The 24,732-nt window shown below is 38.8% G+C and overlaps 1 protein-coding gene and 1 pseudogene across 3 annotated transcripts in view; one reads left to right on the top strand and one right to left on the bottom strand.

The window, feature by feature from the left end:
- The window catches only part of LOC136767872 (zinc-binding protein A33-like), a 29,051-nt gene extending 9,001 nt beyond the window's left edge, over positions 1 to 20,050 (top strand). Inside the window, exons 1-10 of one of the 3 annotated variants that reach the window (XM_066721925.1) lie at positions 5,339 to 5,787; positions 6,479 to 6,615; positions 8,036 to 8,170; positions 9,046 to 9,132; positions 10,834 to 10,980; positions 11,200 to 11,283; positions 14,026 to 14,052; positions 14,432 to 14,458; positions 16,425 to 16,451; positions 18,165 to 20,050. In XM_066721925.1, coding sequence (XP_066578022.1) covers positions 6,510 to 6,615; positions 8,036 to 8,170; positions 9,046 to 9,132; positions 10,834 to 10,980; positions 11,200 to 11,283; positions 14,026 to 14,052; positions 14,432 to 14,458; positions 16,425 to 16,451; positions 18,165 to 18,709 — 1,185 coding nt within the window. In that variant the 5' untranslated portion in view covers positions 5,339 to 5,787; positions 6,479 to 6,509 and the 3' untranslated portion in view covers positions 18,710 to 20,050. Of the gene's footprint in view, positions 1 to 5,338; positions 5,788 to 6,478; positions 6,616 to 8,035; positions 8,171 to 9,045; positions 9,133 to 10,833; positions 10,981 to 11,199; positions 11,284 to 14,025; positions 14,053 to 14,431; positions 14,459 to 16,424; positions 16,452 to 18,164 lie in introns of those variants that run through there. The other 2 variants (XM_066721924.1, XM_066721926.1) reach the window with 2 other exon arrangements.
- The window catches only part of LOC136767321 (E3 ubiquitin-protein ligase TRIM39-like), a 260,729-nt pseudogene extending 236,209 nt beyond the window's left edge, over positions 1 to 24,520 (bottom strand).
- Between the last annotated feature and the right edge of the window lie 212 nt (positions 24,521 to 24,732).

A 24,732-nucleotide genomic window follows, 5' to 3' on the forward strand; every position in this document is an offset into this window, starting at 1 on the left:
TTATTTTGTACTAAAACATGTTCTTACCACCTTGTGTCTCTCCCTGCTAAATCTGATTTCGCTTTACTGTACAACTCGTACCCCAAATAACATTCAAAATAAGTAAAGTAGTTAAAAAGTCAAAAGTTATGCACATCAACCTGTTCGATGTGTCCCTATATACAAATTAAAGAAGTATTGTTTTAATGACCTCCTTGACTCCTGTACACTCTGAGTCATCCAACGTTTTGCTAAAAAGGGCTGATCTGACCGCGCTGGGGAGAAATCAGTGGGGGAGGAGAGTCCAGATAAGAAAATAAATAAAAAAAGCTCCGGCCTCTGTGGAGAGCCGCCTGAATGGCTGCGAGGAATGCGGCCCGTACGTTCACAGCCCCTCTCTGATCTGAACCTCCTGACACAGATCCTCCAGAGCAGACCGGACAGCACAATGTCACATTACAACGGTGCCAATGCAGGGTGTCTGTCTAGTTAGTTAGATAGTTGTATGAATTCTCAGCATTGACACTGTTAAGGCTGTACAGAAACGCACGAGAACTGCAAGGTCTTGATGTTTTTATTTTTCCTTACTAAGGTATTATCATTTCCAGACAGGATCAGTAAACTAAAGGAAAATTAAATTAAATGTTTATGCTTTAAAAGATTAATTTCACTTTACATTTGTATTGATTTGTATTACAAATAACTTCAATAATAACTAAACTAACCACCCACCACCGCCTGTCTGTGAGCGCACTAAAGACAAATTAAACTTTCCAAATAGTGACATTAAAAATACACTATATGAAAGTGTAAAGATTGCACCTAAGAGGGTTTTAAAATGAAATGATTGAGATTTAACAGATTAGTAATTGTAAGAATAAGAAGCATCTTAATGTTTACCTTGAATTCAGGGCAACACAGTTAATGAACGGGCAGGGCTATTAAGCCTGGTTGAACATTATTCAAAATACAACACTAGTGATCATCTGGAGCGTTACACAAATTGGGGGACAGGATTTCTCAGGCTTTAGGGAGATTGAACCACCGTCACACGTCCCACAGCACAGGACACTGACTCTCGTACCCCGTCAGCTGTCTGCATCACCCCTGAAATGAAAAGTACAGCCTCAACCACATCAGTTTTTCTGGTCTGTCAAGAAGTATGGTGCCATGTGTATCACCTTCTAACAGCATGTTTAATCAAATCTTATTGATTTGTTGTTTTATTCAGCACACAGTTTTTATACTGGTGGACATATTTGGCTTTTGGACCCGATGTACAAGCTATTTTTAAGCGGGATTTGACTTATCAGTAAAATACAGTCTAAAGACAAAGGTTCATTTTAACAAAGATCAAGATTTTATTTTATTTTATTGTTTGGGATTTATTCAACCTTAATCAAATGCATTATTATAAATCACAATGCTGAATACAAACAGGGAGCCTATAACAAATACTCAGGGGGAATCTGCTTTAGATTAGTATGTAATTTCAAATAACTAGACCAAATACCTCAAACACATCAGAAATAACTGTTTACAAAGACTTTCTGTCTTTATGACATTAGTCGGCTGAAAAAGGTTTTCAAGGTAAGATAAAAGAAACAAATGTGTAACTTTAAATTAAAAAACAACAACATTTTACTCATTTGTGACAATAAAGAAAACCTAAAACAAAGACCCAATAAATGCTTAGAAACAACAACACATTTGTGTCGTTCAGATAAGAAAACTGAATAGTGGGTGACCACAGCCCGGGTGGAAGCGATCTAACTGTGTCTGTGTGTTAAAAAGTCATGAAACATGATTGTGAAAACTCTGACTCATTACATAAGTTTGAATTACTATTTATTTATGTGTTTTCTTTACAGTTTTCTTTCTGGTTGAGCATCCTGAAAAGAACTGCACATTCTTACCAGATCAGGGGTTTGATATGAGAGAGCTGTGAACTCAGCGATCGGTAAAAAGCATCAGTCACAGTCTAGGGGCCCCAGGCCGGGGTGGAGCTGCTTATCAAAACCCCTGCAGGGGCAGAGCAGGCGCCTCTAAGAGCTCCTCTGGTTGGTAGCACAGACCGAGGACCTAGGTAGTAGGGGTGCTTTTTTGTTTAGTTGTATCATTGACTATATACCTAATATATTTATATTCCCATGTATTCTATATGTAACAATGTCCCATTCTTAAACATGACCATATTTTGGAGCGTCTGTAAACATTTGGCACATCTCACCGGCGTTGTTTTTAAATGGAGTTAGTATTGTGTACTTAATTATAGCACAGGGATCTGGTGTAATGTGAGTCTACAAGGCTGTTTGTGTTGTCTTTCCACCTCTATACAAACAAAACATGTATTTAGTTATTTCACCTTAAACATGATTACATATTTCAACGACCGTGTTTATATTGAGGTATTCACAGAGGGATCTAGCTTAGAATCTTTTATACCTTTGAACCTATAAACAGGTTCTGAAAACGAATAACCCCGTACAATGTATTCCGATGCTTTCCGGATTTTAACCCAGCGCACCGTCCACACAAAAACATTGTAATTCTTTAACATTAATAAATACACCCTATTTCACAGGATAAGACCATGAACATGTTTATTAACCAAACAAAACATGTAATTTGTATTTTATGTCGGGGGATGAGGCTTCGGGGGGTCCGCAGGTGTAATAAAGCCCGGAGCGTAGGCCCGGGGGTGAGCCGGGGAGGGAAGAGGTTCGCGGGCCCTGGCGGCCTCCTCGGTTTTTGGAGAAGACATTTTCTTTGTCTTCTGACCCGAGTCCCGCCCCGCGGCGCTCTTGGCTCTTGAAACAGAGCAGGGCATTAAGGCTTCTGGATATGCCTGAGCTCAGACCCCCACCCCAACCCATACAGAGCCGCTTAAACTCCTCTTGAGGAGACCTAGCTGTAATAAAAATAATAAAATTGATATATGCAATAAGCCCACAAAGTATTTTGAATATAAAGTATTGACTATTTCTGTTTGCTATGTGTGCTTTGTAACAACTGGAATTGACTTTGATATAGAAAATACATTTTTTATTGCACTGATGTTGTAAGTTGCCCTGGATAAGGGCGTCTCCCGATAAATAATAATGATGATATTAATGATACTAATATTATTATTATTAATAATAATAATAATAATAATAATAATAATAATAATAATAATAATAATAATTAAGCATTTCCCAAATATCAACATTTGTAGCGAAATAGTCAAATCTATCACATCAGTATGTCATGTATTTCAGTACACTGTGCATGTTTCAACACAATTGTACATTACTTAGATACAGACAATCAGTCTCATAAAGCAGTTTGCAAAACTAGTGCAATACATCTGGTGTCTCACATATCTGTACAATATCACTTAATTGCAAAAATGGTTTAAAACCATAAAAAGGAAGACTTAAAGTCAGACACCCAGATAAGAACTACATAGACTTTATACAGAATATCATTGAGAGATGTTACTGAATGACGTTACTCAGACAGGACAGAAGTGCCTGACCGCTGGCTTTGTACAGGCTTTCTGGTGATAAATTCTCAGTCATTAGGGGGTCTGTTTTGTGTTGTTGATAGAACCGTGCAGCTCCCTGCAAACCCCCACCGCAGTGCTGAGAGCAGGACGTCCTGCTTGTGAAGCCCCTCCACTGCAGTGTGATCCTGTCAGGGCATCAGTGCAATGACTGTGTAAACTGTTTTGGTGAAGCAAATTCTTAATATTCTTAATATTATTTCAAACATTTAACTTTGTCGGTTTGGTCTTAATAACTCACCCTGTTACTTTGGTTATTTATTTATGTATGTATGTATGTATGTATGTATGTATGTATGTATGTATTTATTTATCGTTTTTCTCTATTTCTAGCCCATCTCTCTTTTTCTGCGCCTGATTGTTTTGTGTTAACCCTATCTCACTACAGACCTGCTGGATTCACTCATGATCCGGTGTGACTCTAGTGTGACTGTGTCTCCCTGCGCTTGTCTCTCGCTGTCGTCTCTAAGGTTGCCGCTCCCTCTGGCCTCTGTCTGTATTGTGTTGATGTGCTGCTGGGTCGGTCTCACTCCCTGAGATGCTGAGCCTGCAGATTATTTTTCTAGAAAAAGTATAAATCTACTGTTTTAATAGACACATACTTAATGAATGATACATATTTAATATGTCTAAAGTTACTTTAGTATTTTTTAATTCATTTTTTTTCTTAACATCATAGGGTGCATTCTTTATTTCTGTAAGAAAGTTACTACTATAAGGCTTTTGTTTGGCCGTGGAGAGTTATCTAACTAGCAAAGAGCTGTGCTCAGTTAAATGTCGGTTATATACTGTTACAGTTATGTACTTCTTAAGTTAAATAAGTGTGGTTTAGTTTCATTTACTTACTATTGTTATTACATTGTGTTTTCGTTCTTTATGTCTGTACATAAGTTACTAGTTAGTTGTACTGAAGTCTGTTCAAATGTCTTACTGTCAATACAACCAAGACCATTAAGGTCTTCAGACCGCACCCCCAAACTATTGTAATGTACAAATTATATAAATATACATACACGCATAGATTTTTACTTAAATCATATTGTGTATTTACTTAATCTTATTGCATAAATGGCTTACATTAGACATTTATTGAAAATAATTTGATGTATTGTTACTAACATTACTACAAATGCTGCTTTTATTGAGTTTTATTGAAATTTCAGTTTCCACATATATATTCTATGATTCTTCTAAGGATTTCTTAAGTTAACTTAGTAACGTTACATTTCATTTACGTCACCGAGTGTTGTGAATACACACACACACACACACACACACACAGACACCCCTCTGTAAGAATGATACTACTTAAATGTATTGAAGGATGTTCAAACTTGATATTGTCAAGCTATTCTAATGTGTAAATTATATAAATATATATATATACACACACACACACACACACACACACATAGGTTTGTGCTTAGATCGTATTAAATGTATTTACTTAATCTTGATGCATGAATGGATTATATTACCTATTTATTTAAAATAATTTGATGTTTGGTTACTAATATTATTACAAATGCTGATTTTATTGAGATGTATTGAAATGTCCCAGTTTCTACATATATAGTCTATGCTTCTTATATAACATATATATTCTATAACTCTTCTATATTTAAGGATTTCTTAACATAGTAACGTTACATTTACATTACCGAGTGTTGTGAACACACACACATACACAAACACACCTTTAAAACTTCATAATTGTATTTATTCAATCTTTACATGGTATCTGTTCTTTAAATAATACGTTTGATATATGCTGGAAAATATTGGTCTTGGATAGGTGTAGTATTTACTGAGATTATACTGACTACTGAAAGTTTTAATTAACATTTTCTGTCTTACATTTCTTTTCATTTTGCTCATATTCAGGGTTTTCTAAAGTTCAGTCCATCTTGTGTCTCTCCAGCTGCCCACAGCCCCAGCACTTCTACAGATCGCTATCTCTCAACACATTCCCTTGTCCGGGGCCCGGGGGGCCCATCGCCTCCAATGTCAACAGAGCCGCTTCTTAAATTGAAAACAGACCCACCTGTCACCAGTGCCCTGTTAGCCCCGCCCCAAAATATGTAAATTCTTCTAACCAAACTCTAACCTGATAGGCTATTCCTTCAGTGCCCTGTCAACTCCGCCCCCAAATATACTAATTCTTGACCGATCCGAGGTTACTAAAGACGTAGATACCTCCACACCACCCCCACTTGCTCAAAAAGCTCCGGACCGACGGGACCCTTGTCCATTTGAAAGAGGTAACTGCTTTGGCCCTGTTGAAGAGACAGCTTCGCGGATCTTGCTTAAGTAGAAGTATCTATGTTACTAAAGAATCGGGAGGGCTTTAATAGAGCTCTTTTGGAGCTTCACTCGCTTAGGGAAAAATTGCTATTCTACTAAATAAATCGAGGGGACTTTAATCCAACTCTTTTGGAGCTTCACTAGCGTAGGGAAAAATATCTATGTTTTCTAAAGAATCTGAAGGGTATACATAGCGCTCTTTTGGAGCTTCACACGTATAGAGAAAAATAGCTATTTTACTAAAGAATCAGTCTGGCTTAAAGAACAGTTGAAGACCCCCCACCACCCTGCACATTCCTTCTGAATCCATCAATATGGTAATTATTTTGTGCCGCGGTACAAACAACCCCCCCACCCCCCTAGGAAGGACCCCACCTCCCCTAGGAAGCCCCCCCCCCCCAAGTTCAACTCAAGTTCAAGGTCAAAAGGTCAAATCCCTCGCAGCCCCCCTTCCGACAAAGTGCCCTTTATTACTACTCACATGAGTAGGTGTGTAATTGTGTTAATATGTTTGTGTCACATGAGTGGGTGTGTAATTGTGTTAAAACGTTTGTGTCACATGCAATATGTGTGAGTGTGGGCAGTCCTGCCAGTGTGGTCTTAAGCACTCAGGAATAAAGCAACATTACATTCCCCCTTATATCACAGAGCAACTTCGTCTGACCGCAGTATAACAGATATGAAGACAGACAACCTGTGTGAGAATTTGGACCTTAAATCTGCCAGTCCTTCATCGACGATGAAACAACCTGAACCAGAGACATCCCTGCCAAGAAGCACTGAAGGTACAGTTCAGCATCCAATCTAAAAACACAGTCAGATTTTCTGATTGTGATTTTTTTCTCTTCATACAAGTGTCAATATCTGTTATGTTGGAATTTAATCTCCCAAGAAGTATAATTAATCATAATTCTGCTTATTCCTGCATTTAATTGGATTCATTTGTACAAACTTAGGACCACAATTTGGGGTGTCCCAATGAGATGCACCTGATTATCTGGGTATGCTTGGATTTATAAATTAATAATCCAGAATATATCTACTATATTTATCTATATTAAATCATATATTAAAATCAGATTAAAATCATTTCCTTATTACTGATATCATTTTTCCAAAGGGGGGTATCACACATAATTACATGCCAACCAAAAATAAATGTAACATTTCACATTCCTTCCACATTTAAAACATCACGATGAAGAGTGAAGCTGGGCTCGAAACATCTTTACTATCCGGCTGCTGTTCTGGAGTGCAGTTCTGTAACTTTAACTCAAAGCAGGAAGAGTAAAACAAATTTCTTTAGAATGACAACAGCAGTCAAATGCACTTTAGAGCAAAATGTTTTAGATGGACTGGCATTCAGGTCAGTCTCATGATGACTGTAACACCACTGTGTCGTGACTCAGGTCAAATCTATTTTAGTTTAATGTGAAATCTGTCATAGTTCAGCCTTGTACCCAGAAAATGAAAATAGACCATTTAAATTAAGTAATATTTTTTCATCTCTCTCAACCTGAACCTAAATTAACATATCAAAGGCCTGGAATATCCCTTCCTAAGAATTGAAAGGTGCGTGGCACCACCAAGACCCTGCCTAGATCAGGCCATCCCTCCAAACTGGATGACCGAGGATAAAGGAGACTGATCAGGAAAAGGCTACCAAGAGGCCAATAGCAACTTTGCAAGAGCTACAGACCCTCTTAAAACTTCTTATATAATAATAAAATACAAAACTAACTTCAAGGCTTGCAGTCTCTCAAACGGTCACACAAACTACATTCAGAGAAAATGGTTTTGATTTCAGTTTTTTCCCCTCCAAGTCTTAATTATTATGTGCTGTAACAAGGTTCCTCATTGTAGACTAGAATCTCAGCATGAAATTTCACATCTGTTATTTTTCATATATGCTCCATGTTATAAATCTAAATGTAGATGTACAGGCACTCCCTGGATTATGTAACACCTGACTTCCATACATTCGACTGGGCTCCCAGAAAGAAAAAAACAAAGTATCCCATAGGCCCCGTTATGATAATTTTCTGCTAGATCAATAAAGAGCAAGTACTGCTTTTCTGACTTACCCAAAAAACTACTTACATAGAAAGTTGCATAATGGAACCCTTACATAAGATGGGGAACGTCTGTACTCTGACATACAGAGCCAAACTGAATCAATTAAAAAAAGTTGTTATTTTAAAATAGATCTTACGAAGAACCTGCTCTCTTTCCAAGGACCTCAGAAGAGCAGTGATGGGAGAGTGTCTCTGTGCAAGAGGATCTCACTGCTCCTTGCCTGTGTGTGGATCCTCACTCTCATCTCTGGACTGGCTGTGTACTGTGAGTATTGAACAAGCAGGAGTTCACTGTCAGAGCTGCTCCCACTCTGGACTGGACAGCAGACTGACAGTGAGGAATATTGCAGCTGTGCTGATAGAGGGCTCTCATCTAGACAGGGTGACACCTGTACAGTCTGTACACTTTTACCTCGACATGTGGCCTCACTCACGTGTCAATCAGCCAGATAGCCATCAGACATTTACAACAAAACACATTTAAAAGGCATTTTAAACCCATTTGGAAGCAACTGTGATAAAGTTCACTACACTAATGTAAAATAACATTTAAAAGCATTGTAACAGAATGCTTCCTATGATGTTTTTTTCTGACATTTACTGTAACACATTTTACCCTAAGTCTTCAGTTTGAGCATTCAAGTGAACAAAATATATATATATTCTGGTGAGGAAAACAATAAGCCTGGCCCTTTGTTTGGGGGTTGACTCACCTATGCACACAGCTGTAACTATTGTCAGGCCACTATTAATTTGTCCCGGCTCTGAAGCTCTGTATTTGATGAAGTTAAGATAGCTTAGGCAGTCTTATAGTTGGAGTGTGAAAGCCAGGGTCCATCCATAATCATTGTCCTGCTCTGTTCCAGGGTGGTCTTCCAAATCAGGCTATCAGTCCAGTCCGAAAATCCAAAGCCAGTACACTACATATTAAGCACACAAAAACAGAATTCCTTACAACAAATGGTAAACATTCTCCAAGTCGCCCTCCACATCTTTCTCTCAAGGTGTTTAACAATACAGTGCTCTGGGCATGGTCCTTTTGTAGGGAGAACAACTTATATACAAATATGTCTTTCTTCAAGTACTCTGCCCCTTACTGTGTCACAATATTTGTTGTTTGTTTGTTTGGTTTATTTTTAGTTTCCCGTGGTTCAGAAGACGAGCACACTTTCCTCAGGGTGAGAGGACGGCACAGTGAGCAGGAGAACAGCAACACTGAGATAACTGGTATTCACATCTACTTATATGTGCTGTCATTTATTTATACTTTTACATGTGGTCAACACAATAATGGAATATTACTAAGAATTATAATAAGTTTGAAATGAGTTTACAATAAGTTTGTGTTAAGTGCTGATTGTAGTTCAAATCTAATGTCAGGGTACTTAATCATATGTCTAATAAATACATTTGAGAACTGGATATAATGACAAAGTCATGTCCCTGTCCCCCTTACCAGATCATAGACTATACAAACGCTACAAAATAAGCATTACTATCACTGTATATTGAATCAAGCAGGTCTATACATGCAAGACAGAAAACATGTACAGATATGAAATTAGAAAACATGCCATATGTAATGCTGTTTTGTGGAGTTCCTGTTCTCGTTGCACTTGTCCATGTCTATTGTGTCACTGTTAGCAACAGCAGAGCTAGCAGCAGGTGTATGGGATTCAGCCACAACATCTGGATGGCAGCGAGAAGTAGCTTGTTAGTGGACACATGAGGAAATGATACTATTTGTCTTGTCTCGCTCCTTGTGTGTTTGGGCGCCAGACTTGTACTTTCTATCAGTTTTTCCTACAAGTTTAAACTATGCTACATTAGCTACCTACTGACATGCATGCAGCAGACAAGTAGACTATGCTAGACTAGATATAGACTGGACACATGGCACATGTAAATCAAATATATATATATATATATATATATATATATATATATATATATATATTAGGGCTGGGAGAATTAGCGTGTTAATCTTTGCAATTAATTTGAAATGTTTGAAACGCATTAAGAAAAAATAATGCAATTGACACGGCACTTTTTTGCCTTGTTTTAATGACTTTAATAACACAATGTCCGGAAAAAGAGAGCTGCTTTGTCCCCATATAATGTAAACCGACTGGTCTGTCTCAGTTGCTGGCTTAATGTAAAAGAGTAGACAAAATCTTGGGGTGAAAAAAAAAAAATCAAGATTTTCCTTTTGTTATTCATATTGCAAAGGCTTATGTACCTTTTTGAAATTCAACTGGCACTTTAACATTTTAACATTGTGTTTGATATTGTTGGTGCATATAAAGAAAATATTTATTTTGGCCAATTGGCTTACATTCTAAGCTAATCCAGTCTTTTTGAAAACCTTGATGGTTTTAATATTCAACTTGCACTTAAACACTTTGTTTATAATGTTGCTGCATTCAATATATTTGATGGGAATGACTACTCTGTAGTTCTGAGGACAGTCTGTTTACAGTTCACAATATATATTTGTTTGTTTTAATAATCTTTTCACACTACAATTTTAGGACAACTTGCTAAATGTGTTTTCATCAAGACAGTATGGATTAAAAAGTAAATTCAATAGTAAGAAGAACAAAAGATGATTGCAGCTCAATCCTTTTTTCAATATTATAAAGGAAAAAGCAGCGCTTGCAGCCAGTCCAGTGCAGTGAAAGGCTGGCAAACGACAGACACCAACTACTGCAGAAGCAGTGCCACCTCAATCAAAACACATACATTGTGAAATTAAATCATCAATAAGTGTAAAACGCATGTTTGGCTTTTAGGTAGCCTAATAGTCTGGAGAGGTGCAGGACAGCCCATATATATGTAAAAGACAAAACCTCATGTGAAGTGGGTCCATTTATTATGTCATACTGTGTTCTAATATATAATCATGCTGTTGTTGTTTTTGTCACCTAGAACTGAGGAAACAACTGCAGAACAAGGAGAATGAAATCTCCAATCTACAGACAAACCATTCCAGCCTCCAGCAAGAGTTTACAGACTTTTTGAGATATGTTAAGAATTTGTTAGAGATCAGTCTCCACACATACAGATCCAACACTGGTGAATATGCACTGCCATACTTCATTATAATCCTGTTGTCTTCTATTATTATTAAACTTGTTAGGGATTCAAGTTTAAACACTATATATTTGATCTGAACTAGGACTGCTGTTGAGAACTGTGAATGTAATGTATGTGAATGGAGGTATTCTATGGCTGAACATATATGATGTCATACTGTGTTAAATATATAATTCCATTGTGATCTTTGATATCTAGAACTGAGGATGGAACTGCAGAACAAGGAGAATGAAATCTCCAATCTACAGAGCAGATACAGCAGTTTGAATGCCAGCTGTGATGGTTTGTATTCATGTATATCTCTGTGTTTAGCAAATAGATAAGGTTGACTCCTGGCTGTAACAAGGGAACGGAGTCTCTCACTTAAATTATTCATCATATGAATTCACATTGGCTTGGACAAGTTAGAAATTTCTGAATTGTGATGGAAATGTGAAAGATTACCTCAGACCAGGGACGGGTAGAGATGGGGGAGCAGATTTAATTCCGTTTGTGCGCCTGCTAAATCATGCTGTATCAATAGCTGTAACTTTGTCTGCACCCACGCAGTATGTCCGCAGTATGGAGTTGATCCCCCCTTTGATGCAATAACAGCCTCCACTCTTCTGGGAAGGCTTTCCACTAGATGTTGGATCATTGCTGCAGGGATTTTCTTCCATTCAGCCACAAGAGCATTAGTGAGGTCGGGCACTGATATTGGGCGATCAGGTCTGACTCGAACTCTGCATTCCAATTCATCCCAAAAGAGTTCGATGGGGTTGAGGTCAGGGCTCTGTGCAGGCCAGTCAAGTTCTTTCACACAGATCTCAACAAACCATTTCTGTATTGCCCACACTTTGTGGACGGGGGCATTGTAATGCTGAAACAGGTCTGGGCCTCCCCAAACTGTTGCCACCAAGTTGGAAGCGCAAAATCATCTAGAATGTAATTGTATGCTGTAGTGTTAAGATTTCCCTCTAGTAGAATTAAGGGGACTATCACGAACCATGAAAAACAGCCCCAGACCATTATTCCTCCTCCACCAAACTTTACAGTTAGCACTATGCATTCGGGCAGGTAGTGTTCTCCTATGTTGTGCAAGAGCATTCAGACTTACTGAGAAACCACAAGAATATGACAGAGAGTCGTCTCCTCACAGAGATCCAACACTGGTGAACATGCAGATTTTACTGCCATACTTCATTACAGTCCAGTTGTTCTCTATCAATCAATAATAAATAAACAGTAAAATATGATATATATCTAGGCACTTGGTCAGAACATTGGGTGAAATAGGTTATTTTTTAATTATATCATACTGTGGTCTGTAGTATAAATCTATTGCTGTCTCTGTTGCCCAGAACTAAGAAAGGAACTGCTGGATGAGAAGATTGAGAAATCAAAACTACAGAGCAGATACAATAGTATGAAGGCAGGTTATCTCCCCATAGAGATGTGCTTCCCCAATAACAGAAGCCAGACTGGGGAGTTTGCCTTGATCTTTCCTTTTGTTGTTAAATAAATACTATAGTAGAAATTGCCCTTCATTAGTATTATTTTTTCATCTTGAAGTGTGGAATGTGTGTTTCAACTTGGCATTAAATCTAACCAACAATATCTAACCAACAGATTACAGATATAAGGGTCTGGAAATCAGGAAGCAACAAAACAACAAAAGAAAAGTAGTTTAAGCATCATTTTCAACACAAGGCATAATAAGATGTTTGTTGCAGAGAGCTCTTGACAGTTTGAATTATGTCATCAAAGAACTTCACTTTAAAGATTCAGAAAGTGGAAACTTGATATATTGTAGAGAAACCCCTTTAAAATTGTTCATTTAGTAACTTAATTATGGTTTTAGAAATTACTTACAAACCTACAATTTCCCCTTTTTCAAATCACATCTGCCAAATATCCTTTTCTGTGTTATTGAGATTTCCAGTGTGATCCTCTAAATTTAAACATAATTGAACTGTGTCACAGAAGCACAGTTTGCATGGACACAGACAATTACAGTGCCAGGTCACTCTCCTGATCAGATCATGATGAAGGAAAAAGATGAAGGTCTGTTGTGCTTCTGAAGCAGACTGTGCACAATATACAGACATCCCGAGAGAAAGGAAATTATTAGAGTGATTAGTGAGAAGTGATTAGAGCTACCACACAAAGTATAAATATAACATTTGAGGATTCAGAAGGACATGATGGAGTTATGTGCTGTATTGAAGGAACAGATTAAATGAATGAACTGAAGAGGGAATGGATTCTGTTAGTAAGCAGCTGGACCTTAATCTAAAGGTAGTGTTTGAACAAAATGAAGTGTTGAGTAGGAGGGTTAAAGTACAAAAGAAAATAGTTGTACCTGAAACACCAGTAGAGGCGCAGTTGGGTGGTAATGATCAAAGTGGGTTCACTACAGATTTGTAAAATTGCCAGTACAATTATATCCCTTTTTTGGTAGACCTGAAGACAAAATATCCCTTTTTATATATTGGCAAAATGTGATTTTCTCGCATTAAGGCCATTGACTAATGTTGAAATATTAGCTACACTTCGTAACATGTTTTATGGTGTTGCTAGAGAATGGTGGGGCATTGCTAGGGAGCAGGTAACTAGTTCTTGTATCTGAGGACTATGAAGATGAGATCACTGGTCGTGTAAGGAGCGTATGCAGTGGGCAGATGAGTCTATTCAAGATTTAGCTTTTGCTTTTCGAGCATTGTGGAAGAGGTGGAAATCTAATATTCAGGAAAGTGATGTTGTAAAGCTTCTGCTGAACAAATATGAATCCATATCTGGTTAGTCACTGACAGGGAAGGGCTCAATCAGTTCATGATTTTCAGTTAGTGTATTAGAAAAGGATAGAGTATTACAAATGAGCTTAGATGGACAGTTTCAAATACTATTACTCCCTATCTCTTTGTTTATTGAACTACAAGGAAATCCATCTCTTTCTAGTTCAGGTGGAAAACTTTTTTCTCAGTAATATGGCAACTTGTGAAATGATGAATACTGATGCTCTCTAACTGTTCATTCTGTTTTCAGTCAATAGTGTATTATCTGAATATTCAAGTAAGTTGGACTTTTGTTTTGAACAATGATTTTAATTTTAATTTCATTTGATTTAAGGTAAATTGGAAGTATATATTTGATCAGTGGTACATTAAAATACATTTATATCAACAGGGCAAATTAATAAGCATCCCTTGTAAAGAAACAAACAAAAAACATGTATTTTAGCAATACAAGACAGTTTAGAAGTTGTATGTTGGTTTAAGCATTTCAATCACTGCAATCTTCACATTAAGCAGAAAACAGATACCATTATTTCAGTTTATTTATGATCAAATTTGAAGTATAATGTACATTGAAAAGTGTTGAAAGTCTAAACAAATAAGATCTGTTTGTGGAAATACAATACACCTGTAACACAGTATCTGCTTCTCAACAGGAAAGGAGGGAGTTGTCCTTAAACCAGGTAAATCACATAACAAATGTGAATGGATTTCCAATAGGGAAACTGCATGATGTGATGTAGTTCCCATTCAAATATGTATTAATGTTGCTTTCTGAATAATGGTCAACTTGTGGAACATCAGCGATATCTAGTGGCCCCCAACACCACCACTCCACCGGGGTCAACAGGCCTATTTCTCTCTTAGCATCACTCTCTAAAGTGGCATGAATACAATCTATTTGTTGAGCCTCGGTCAAGCCCTGAGCCCAGAGCATAGTCTGTACTTTAGTCTTCCGCTCCCCTTATTTTAAGCCTCCCTGCTGCCCATTAGACTTGGCCACTCATGGCATTCCCATAAATAAAGGCATAATTAAGCCATTAGCCATGGGTGCTACTGCTGCCCCCTGCTCTTCCATTCTGAACTTGGTGTTTACTGGGGATCCTGTCCTGCCGACTTATTCCGAAATGCCACAGATGGCCATGGGCAATACTGAATGATCTGTTACCTTGTCTACGCCACCTTTTTAGTGAGGTAAAGTCCTCAAATTCATAAAAAATAAAATCCTAGCAGATTCTAAAATCCCCATAAAACAGCATGGCAGAATTGAATTAGAATTTAGAAAGCAAATGTTTATTGTCACAGATTGACCTGCAAAGCACTTTGGGACACACTGCATTCAATATAAAATGCAACACATACATCCTAGTTCAAATAAATCACAAGAGCAGACATGATGCAGTGAAGCATTTTCCATTTGCATTTGCATTTGCTTTGCCCTGTGAGGACACTGCAGTACTGCTTGGACTGTACCAGGGGGGTCCGTTGCATAGACCAGTTTACACCCTGCCTGAACAACGCCTGTTCAGTGGATTGTTGACTCTATTGCTGTGGCCTATGAATCCGCAATAATCCCAGTGCCTGAGCACTTGGTGACACTCTACTCGTGGTGTGGCTTCATCCTGGGCCCTTTTCAAGATGCCACTTTGACTGCCATTTATTTAATTAGGTTCGACAGACTGGATTTGAGAGGCCTGCCACTCTCTATAGGGCATCTTCTGCATCTGTTATACATTTGTACTGGTCTGCCAGCCTCTGTCTGTGCATCTTGGTAGGCTATTGGCCTTGGATGTCACTTATGTGGACGGTTTCCCTCCTGCTTGTGCAGTGGCAGTTGAGCATGACTGTGGGCCCTGGTTCCTGCTTTAGTCTAATTGGGGTTATACAGACACTTCTGGTCTCTTTTCTGTTTTTCTTCCCCAGTAGAGCGTGGCCTGTGAGCCCTGTGTTCTGGGCAGTGCAGGCATTTGTTGATCCCTTCCCCTCAGTTAGTCTCAAATTCCCAGTGCAGCATGGCCTGTGGTCCGGCTCCTGGTTCATTGTGATTGTTGAGGTGCAGGTCCCTGTTGGTTCACTGAGTTGTAATTTATTGATTGTTGAGGCCTTGTCAAGCTGTGGCCTCAGGGCTGGCTTCATTACCTGCATGCTGCTGGTCTGCCTGGCGATGGCGTGGATATACAGTACCCCCATCTCCCTTTGGGGAGTTTTCTCATCTTGAAAGATAACGAAAATGTTGCAAATACAATTCTGAGAAAGGGAAAACTACCCAAAAACTGCAAGGTCATGCGTGAGCCTTGGGACTCTGGAAAAAAAAAGTTGTACTAGTTAAAGCAGTGACAATGTTCAGTGGCCTATAGCCTGTTTATTAGACAATGTGTTCATGAGATCCCATGGTAATAACATCTCATCCACCTCTGTGTAGTATTCTCTTTCTCAGATAACTATGGATTAAATCACTGTCGATTCCAACGTGTTGAATAATTCCCACTGGTTCAGATAAGTAAATGATGAGTTATAACTCATATTGCAGAACCTTGTGTGCTTTAATGAATAAGGCCTTAACAATGCAGAAAAATACAAACACAAACATATCATATTTGTAATGTACACTGTCAGGGTGATATGAATCAGTCTGCCTCTCTTTTTCAGTGTGGACATGGATTTGTGAAGCAGCAGGTAATATTGTGATTCAATTTCTGTCATTAGAAATTATTATTTGTTTGATTTTAAGTGTTTCATGATGCATGACAACAAGGTTTAATAGTGGAATTTCCTTTAGCCCTGCTTTTCCGGACCTAATCCTGACACCTCCAGTTAGGTCAGTGATTTAATGGTCATCTTCCTTTATTTCAAACTATTTAAATGTGATAAAGTAGTTTTCAGTTACGTCACTGTTTCATGTGTCACTGCCATTAATGCTAACATTTTATTAATACTTGAAACTTAGTGTTACAAAAAGGAGGAAGAAACATGGACAATAAAAATATAATAAAATATAAAAAATAAATAGAAAGAAGTTACCAAAGACAATAAGACATCTGAATAAAAGTCTGACCTGTCAGAGTGTGTTGATGTAAGTATCCTATACACTACATGCTATGAATTAATAATATAGATATTGCATCTGCAAAAGGTCGAACTTGCAATGGAAACCCAGCCACTGTCACTAGGGTGCAAGAAATTTAGCAGTCATGTTGTCGACGGGGGCTAATGCTCATCAGACAGCGCCCAGTCAATCACCGCACAGTGGTGGATTAAGTAACCATCATTCAATATCCGTCTGCACTAGAGAATGAGTTTCTTGATACCAAAAGGATGGTGACGACAGCATGTGATCAGTGACCCTGCAATGCAATCTTTTGAGATAATCTCAATTTGTGAGGTGTACCACAATTATATAGTTTTTGATGCTTATGATGTTTATGGCATAATGATAAAGATATATTGTTTTGTTTTGCTTATTTTGTAATAACTTCAGTAGTAATTTCAGCTATGTGTTTAGCCTAACCTTTTCAAGTGAATCTCAAATGCCAGCTCATATTGATGGTTTGTGAGATACTGTGTGTCCATGATTCAGCCCATGTCCACCACTGATGCCAAGTCACATGAGTCTGTTTGCTCACCTGAATCTGGCTGTATGAAACACTGTCTCACAATTATGTTTGGAGTTTGTGAACAATACTAAATAGGGCCCTTTATCTATTGCCTCTACTGTGTCTGCTCTGTGATGTTTCTCCTTACATTGTCGTCCTCCAGTGTTAGACTGGTAAAGTGTCTGACACAATGAGCTTCTGGACTGGCTTCTAGCTGTGAAATAAAAGGCTGACAGGGTGTTGTGTTACAGTGTTGAGCCCCAGTGCTTTACAAACAGGAAAACGGACAATGTGTGGCAATGTGCTCACAATCAACACCTGCAGCCATTAACCTGGGAGTCACTTCAGCAGCTACTGGCACAGAATTACTCACCTGGCAAATAGAAATGTCATCAGAAACCAAGAACAACTCAATTCATGTTGCCATAATGAGACAAATGGAAAGGCAGTACAGATTATAAACTCCTCATTCATGATGTGCTTTGATATTCACTGACATTGAGGAATGTATGGAGTTGCACAAATACAATATCTCAGTTTAAAATTGATTTTGTAGTAGAGCTCCATTATTTCTGAATAAAGACCTAACCACTCTTCAAAGCTAACCTGACTGGAGAGGAATTAAATGCAATACAGATTGTGACTTTTATTTTAAAGCAGTAGTGGAAATTGTGATATTCTCATCTCTTTCTCTCTCACTCTCTCATAATGTTTTAAGTACAAGTGAAAGAGGAAAATGTAAAAAATAAGTCACAATCAGTGAGACTGTATTCAATATGTCCTCTCTGCTCCACAGTGGATGTGACTCTGGACCCCAATACAGCTCAGCCCAGTCTCATCCTGTCTGAGGATGGGAAACAAGTGAGACTGGGAGACAAACGACAGGCTCTCCCTGACAATCCAGAGAGATTCAATCCTGTTGTCAGTGTCCTGGGAAAGGAGGGTTTCAGTTCAGGGAGACACTACTGGGAGGTGGAGGTGGGGGAGAAGCCTATGTGGACTTTAGGAGTCGCCAGAGAGTCCATCAACAGGAAGGGGAATATTACAGTGAACCCTAAGAATGGTTACTGGACTGTGGTTCTGAGGAATGGGAGTGAGTACATGGCTGCTGCTGGCCCCTCTGTCCTCCTCCCCCTGAGCCCAAAGCCCTGGAAGGTGGGGGTGTTTGTGGATTATGAGGGAGGGCAGGTGTCCTTTTACAATGTGGAGGCCAGGTCTCATATCTACACTTTCACTGACACCTTCACTGAGAAACTCTATCCATTCTTCAGCCCCTCTATCAATGAGGGAGGTAAAAACGCAGCCCCACTGATCATCTCTCCTGTCCATCACACAGACTGAAGGAGGCAGATTATCTGGGGGAGCAGAAACAGTAACCAGTGAGAGTAATAACAATGATATTAAGATCAGTTATATCAGGTGTGAAATTCCCAGGTGAACTGAATGACCTGCCAGCCGGAGACAATCTGAAACCTCCAGCAGTCAGTCCAGTCATTTCAATGGAGCAGATCTAAAGAATCATAATTCAGCCACCAACACAACACAACTGCTGTCTGATTATTAACCTTCTGACAGTGAAGGACAGGGACGTGTTTATCTCCAGCTGGTGAGTTTACAGCTTATCTAGTACATACTGACTTAAAATTCATTGTAAAATTGAATGTGGTAAAATGGTTTGTTTCTGTGCTGATTTGTCCCTGAAACACAAGCATTATTTAAATATAATGTTCTTTTAACTTGATATCAATTTGCCTTACACTGATTATTGTATTACACTGATAGAGAAGATAATTGTATATAATCTATTGTCTCTGTTCTCTGTTAAGTAATTAGTAATCTGTTAAGTAATTGTTTTACAATATGTGAATCATGGTAATAATTGTGTGTGATGCATAAAGTTTTCAGTGGAAATCAATTTGAATTGAAAAGTCCTTCTGTAAATAATGTATAGGTTACCTGTAATATAACTATATGCAATTACATGGATATGTCTAACCCATGCATAACCTAGAGGTTTCTATACAGAATTGTGACATTTGTTCTATAGAATCATATGAGAATATCTACAGAATTGTATATGAATATCTATAAAAAGGCAGAAGGAATATGTACAGCATTCCAAATGAATAACTTCACAATATCTATGCAAATCTATAGAAATATCTGCAGAATCATATAAAAGTGACATAGAAATCAACATAATTTCATAGATACTCTCTATAGAATCATAAGCCTTTAGACAAAACACAACATACTGTAGATAGTATTTAATACATTATAACACGTTCTAAATACCTACCACAAAATTGTGTTGCTATAGAATTATATAGATATTTCTGTAGGGTTTTGTAAGTATGACTAGGATTCTATAGATATTCCTATACAATTCTATATAAAACATATTCCAGATATGTTATAATAAGCTATAATATATCTATAGGATCATCTATATGATGTCCATATAGTAGAATAAAGGTTTCTATAGGTAATTGCATGTTATTTCAATGGGGTACCACTGTACTGTACTACTTATAATCAGTAAACTATGGGCTAGACCAAATCAAAGCTTTGACCTGCAAATCATAAAGTACAAACCTGTATCCTGTGCTGCAAACAAAGCACATGCTCCATAAGGCTGAACTGCAGTAACATAACTACCTTCCCCTCCCCTTGAATAAAGTGTTGACAACAGTACATCTGTTTAGGTTCATTATTTTAATTCTAACAAAAAGACACAGAACATTAAAAGGAACAAAAAAAAAATAATAATAATTATAATTATATAATTATAATAATGATGGGGCCTAAAATGTGTTGGAAGAGAATATTTAGAATAGGCAAAAAAGCATTTGTCAGGAGGCAGGAACTTCAGCAGATTAAAATTAAACTTCCAATAAATATGGTGAGTTTATAGAGTTTTTATTATTGTATTAAACTGTGTTCCTCACTAAATACACTATAACAGAAGAGGGGTTGGCACTGTCTGAGTCCCAGTCCCACTTGATTAAATACAGGTATATAAACCTGGTGGCATGGCCTTTATTACCCAGGGAGGTTTGGTAAATCAGAATGGAATGGAAATAAATAAATTCCAGCTCACACACTGCTCACTCAACACAACACTGATTTCTCAAGAAAACAACAAACAAAAGAATCGGCCTATTTAGGACTGAATTCTGTCTCCTTCCACGACACTAAGCTGTCTTACTTTGAAGGATGTCTCAGTTATTATATTTTCTTCACATTCTCTATATGGCATTTTCTTTCTGGGAAAAGAAGAGAGAAGTATGTCCTGGTTTGTGAATTCTGGAAAGACTAACAAGTTTATGCATTATAAAAAATGTGATTCTTCATTGTTTTTTCGTTGCGTCACAGGTTTAAAATGAAAACCTAGATTTGTTACTTGTTCTGTAGAGGTTATAAGAATATAAGAACCTAAGAATGTTTACAAGCGAGAGGAGGCCATTCAACACATCTTGGTGTCTGTTAATAACGAAGTGATCCAAGTATACTATTCAGTCTATTTTTGAATGTTTGAATTTTCAGCTTCAACCACATCGCTGGGGAGTTTGTTCCCGAATGTGAAAACTGTAAAATCTGTTAAAAAGGGATTTAGGTACATCTTTTTCTAAAGGTGGCTTATTTCAGCACAGGGGTTAAATGAGTTTGTTTGGTTGCTTGGAAATGGTTGGGTTAGCCTGTGATAAGAAATCTAAGTTTATTTTTGGGGTTCCTGGAAATTCTGGTGGGTGACATTGAAGGTGGCAAATCCTGCTTGTCAAGGGGAAAAATGTACAATGATACAATTTCTACACGAAATCTCCTGCTTTACCCAACAGCAGGGACCATTTGACCACTTAAGAAAACTATCTTGATACAAGTGAGTTAAAGAACATTTCTCTACTAAATAAAGCATCTGCTTACACTTTTAAGAGTATAAGAGTGTCAACTACAGTGAGGGAAAAAAGTAACTGACAAAGAAATGATCAGTCTATAATTTTAATGGTAGGTGTATTTTAACAGTGAGAGACAGAATAACAACAAAAAAATCCAGACAAACGCATTTCAAAAAAGTTATAAATTGATTTGCATGTTAATGAGGGAAATAAGTATTTGATCCCCTATCAATCAGCAAGATTTCTGGCTCCCAGGTGTCTTTTATACAGGTAACGAGCTGAGATTAGGAGCACTCCCTTTAAGAGAGTGCTCCTAATCTCAGCTCGTTACCTGTATAAAAGACACCTGTCCACAGAAGCAATCAATCAATCAGATTCCAAACTCTCCACCATGGCCAAGACCAAAGAGCTGTCCAAGGATGTCAGGGACAAGATTGTAGACCTACACAAGGCTGGAATGGGCTACAAGACCATCGCCAAGCAGCTTGGTGAGAAGGTGACAACAGTTGGTGCGATTATTCGCAAATGGAAGAAACACAAAATAACTGTCAGTCTCCCTCGGTCTGGGGCTCCATGCAAGATCTCACCTCGTGGAGTTTCAATGATCATGAGAACAGTGAGGAATCAGCCCAGAACTACACGGGAGGATCTTGTTAATGATCTCAAGGCAGCTGGGACCATAGTCACCAAGAAAACAATTGGTAACACACTATGCCGTGAAGGACTAAAATCCTGCAGCGCCCGCAAGGTCCCCCTGCTCAAGAAAGCACATGTACTGGCCCGTCTGAAGTTTGCCAATTAACATCTGAATGATTCAGAGGAGAACTGGGTGAAAGTGTTGTGGTCAGATGAGACCAAAATCGAGCTCTTTGGCATCAACTCAACTCGCCGTGTTTGGAGGAGGAGGAATGACCCCAAGAACACCATCCCCACCGTCAAACATGGAGGTGGAAACATTATGCTTTGGGGGTGTTTTTCTGCTAAGGGGACAGGACAACTGCACCGCATCAAAGGGACGATGGATGGGGCCATATACCGTCAAATCTTGGGTGAGAACCTCCTTCCCTCAGCCAGGGCATTGAAAATGGGTCGTGGATGGGTATTCCAGCATGACAATGACCCAAAACACACAGCCAAGGCAACAAAGGAGTGGCTCAAGAAGAAGCACATTAAGGTCCTGGAGTGGTCTAGCCAGTCTCCAGACCTTAATCCCATAGAAAATCTGTGGAGGGAGCTGAAGGTTCGAGTTGCCAAACGTTAGCCTCGAAACCTTAATGACTTGGAGAGGATCTGCAAAGAGGAGTGGGACAAAATCACTCCTGAGATGTGTGCAAACCTGGTGGCCAACTACTGACCTCTGTGATTGCCAACAAGGGTTTTGCCACCAAGTACTAAGTCGAAGGGGTCAAATACTTATTTCCCTCATTAACATGCAAATCAATTTATAACTTTTTTGAAATGCGTTTTTCTGGATTTTTTTGTTGTTATTCTGTCTCTCACTGTTAAAATACACCTACCATTAAAATTATAGACTGATCATTTCATTTCATTTGTCAGTGGGCCAATGTACAAAATCAGCAGGGGATCAAATACTTTTTTCCCTCACTGTATTTCTGCATCTTCTTACACTTAGTGTAGTGTTAACTATTTCTGTTTATTGCTAATCACTGACATGAAAGGTTGCATATGCTACAGTGATAGATCACTCATGTGACAGATGTGCTTAAAAAATACTGAAGAAACCAAGCCCCCATGATTCATCACTCACACTGCTTTAGGGATTTTAGCCACTGTGTTCATCCTCGAGAAACACAGTGTGTATTCATCAACTGTCAAAACTGAAACAGACTAGAGATATGCAAGCACTCCTGGTAAGCTTGCAGAGCGCCTATAAGTCAAAAGCATTTTAAAAGGGATGGTGAAATTTAACCTCTTCATCTTCATGTTGACACACATACGATGTTAAACCTGCCTCTTCTGCACTTCCTGGTTTCAAGTTATAGGCAGACTCTCACCGAAGCGTGGGAATTATCAGAGCCAGATGCCAGGTGTGATCCATTTAAAGCACACGCACTAACAGTAAGCTATACCCACTACTATGCTTAGTGTTGCTTTGTGGATGATCCGGATATCTCACTGGTGTATTAAGGGTAAGTGAACCTATTCAACTGCCTAACACAACACAACACAAACATACTTTCAACAAAGCATTTCAAAGCCCGGTTCTTCTCAGAAGATCTCGTGGTACAACGTTAGCGTGTCTGACTCTGCATCAGAAGGTGCATTTTCTAATCACATCAGGGTCAGTCTTGTGTACAACAGGAAATTAATCTGGAAAAGACTAAAATACACTAAGCAATAATTAATGGAGAACCGGACAATGTGAATAAAACAGGACAATCTTATTGATTTTCCTTCAATTATATTTGGGTTAAGGCTCGACTGATTGTAACTACAATTATTATATGACACAGCACTCCAGTCACTGCTGATGGCTCACTGACACTGGGTTGCAGACTCTCCCACTGACATTCAGCACAGAGCCTTCTAGAACAGGGTCTGCACTTTAAGAGCTGCGCATGGCTTTTACTGCTAATGTCATTCTGTCATCTCAAGTGAAATATTCCTCAACTTGCACACTTGTGATCAGTGTTTACAAATGTATGATTTTAGAATTGACCTGCATAATATTTAAATCTAAATTAATACCAAAACCCACCTTCTTCTTTCTCCATTCTTCCCCTAAAGTGACAGTGCTGTGTTTCCGAGTGGTCTTTCTCAGGTCTTCTCAACAGAACAGCTCCAGGACTCTCTGGTGCTTCTTGCACAGCCCGTCTTCAATGTCGCTCACAGGCTCAATCAGTGTGTGTCTCCTGAAAGCAGCTCCTCCATAGTGCAGCTGCATGTGAATTTCACAGTTAGAGACCAGACACACCAGGCAGGATTTCACAGTTCTGAGCTTCCTCCCAGTGCAGATATCACAGGGCACTTCTCCAGGCTGAACAGAGCGCTCCTCCTCACCTTCTTCAGCTGCTCAGCTATCCCAGCAATGCAGGTGTTGACACAGATCAGGTCTGACAGGGAATGTCTTCTTACACAGAGGGCACTGGCACACATCACTGCTGTCCCAGTACCCTCCAATACATGCCATGCAGAAGTTGTGCCCACTGGGAGTGGTGACTGGGCTGGTGAATATATCCAGACATATCGAGCACTGGAACTGCTCCTCAGACAGGAGACTGCTGGGGGAAGCCATTCCTGAGGACAGAGGAGAGACGAGATGATCAAAGGAGGAGATCAGCAGCACCTGAGTACAAGCACAGAGCTGATCTAGAGGGACAGAGGCCCCACACAGAGACTCAGCAGCAGTGTGTCTCCATCTGCAGCACTAGACCAGAGCCAGGCACCAGCCAATGGCATCTAACTATCCAATCGCCCTGGATAAGGGCGTCTGCCAAGAAATAAAAA

The sequence above is a fragment of the Amia ocellicauda genome, chromosome 14 (genome assembly GCF_036373705.1).
Source record: "Amia ocellicauda isolate fAmiCal2 chromosome 14, fAmiCal2.hap1, whole genome shotgun sequence".
In the NCBI taxonomy this organism is placed as follows: domain Eukaryota; kingdom Metazoa; phylum Chordata; class Actinopteri; order Amiiformes; family Amiidae; genus Amia; species Amia ocellicauda.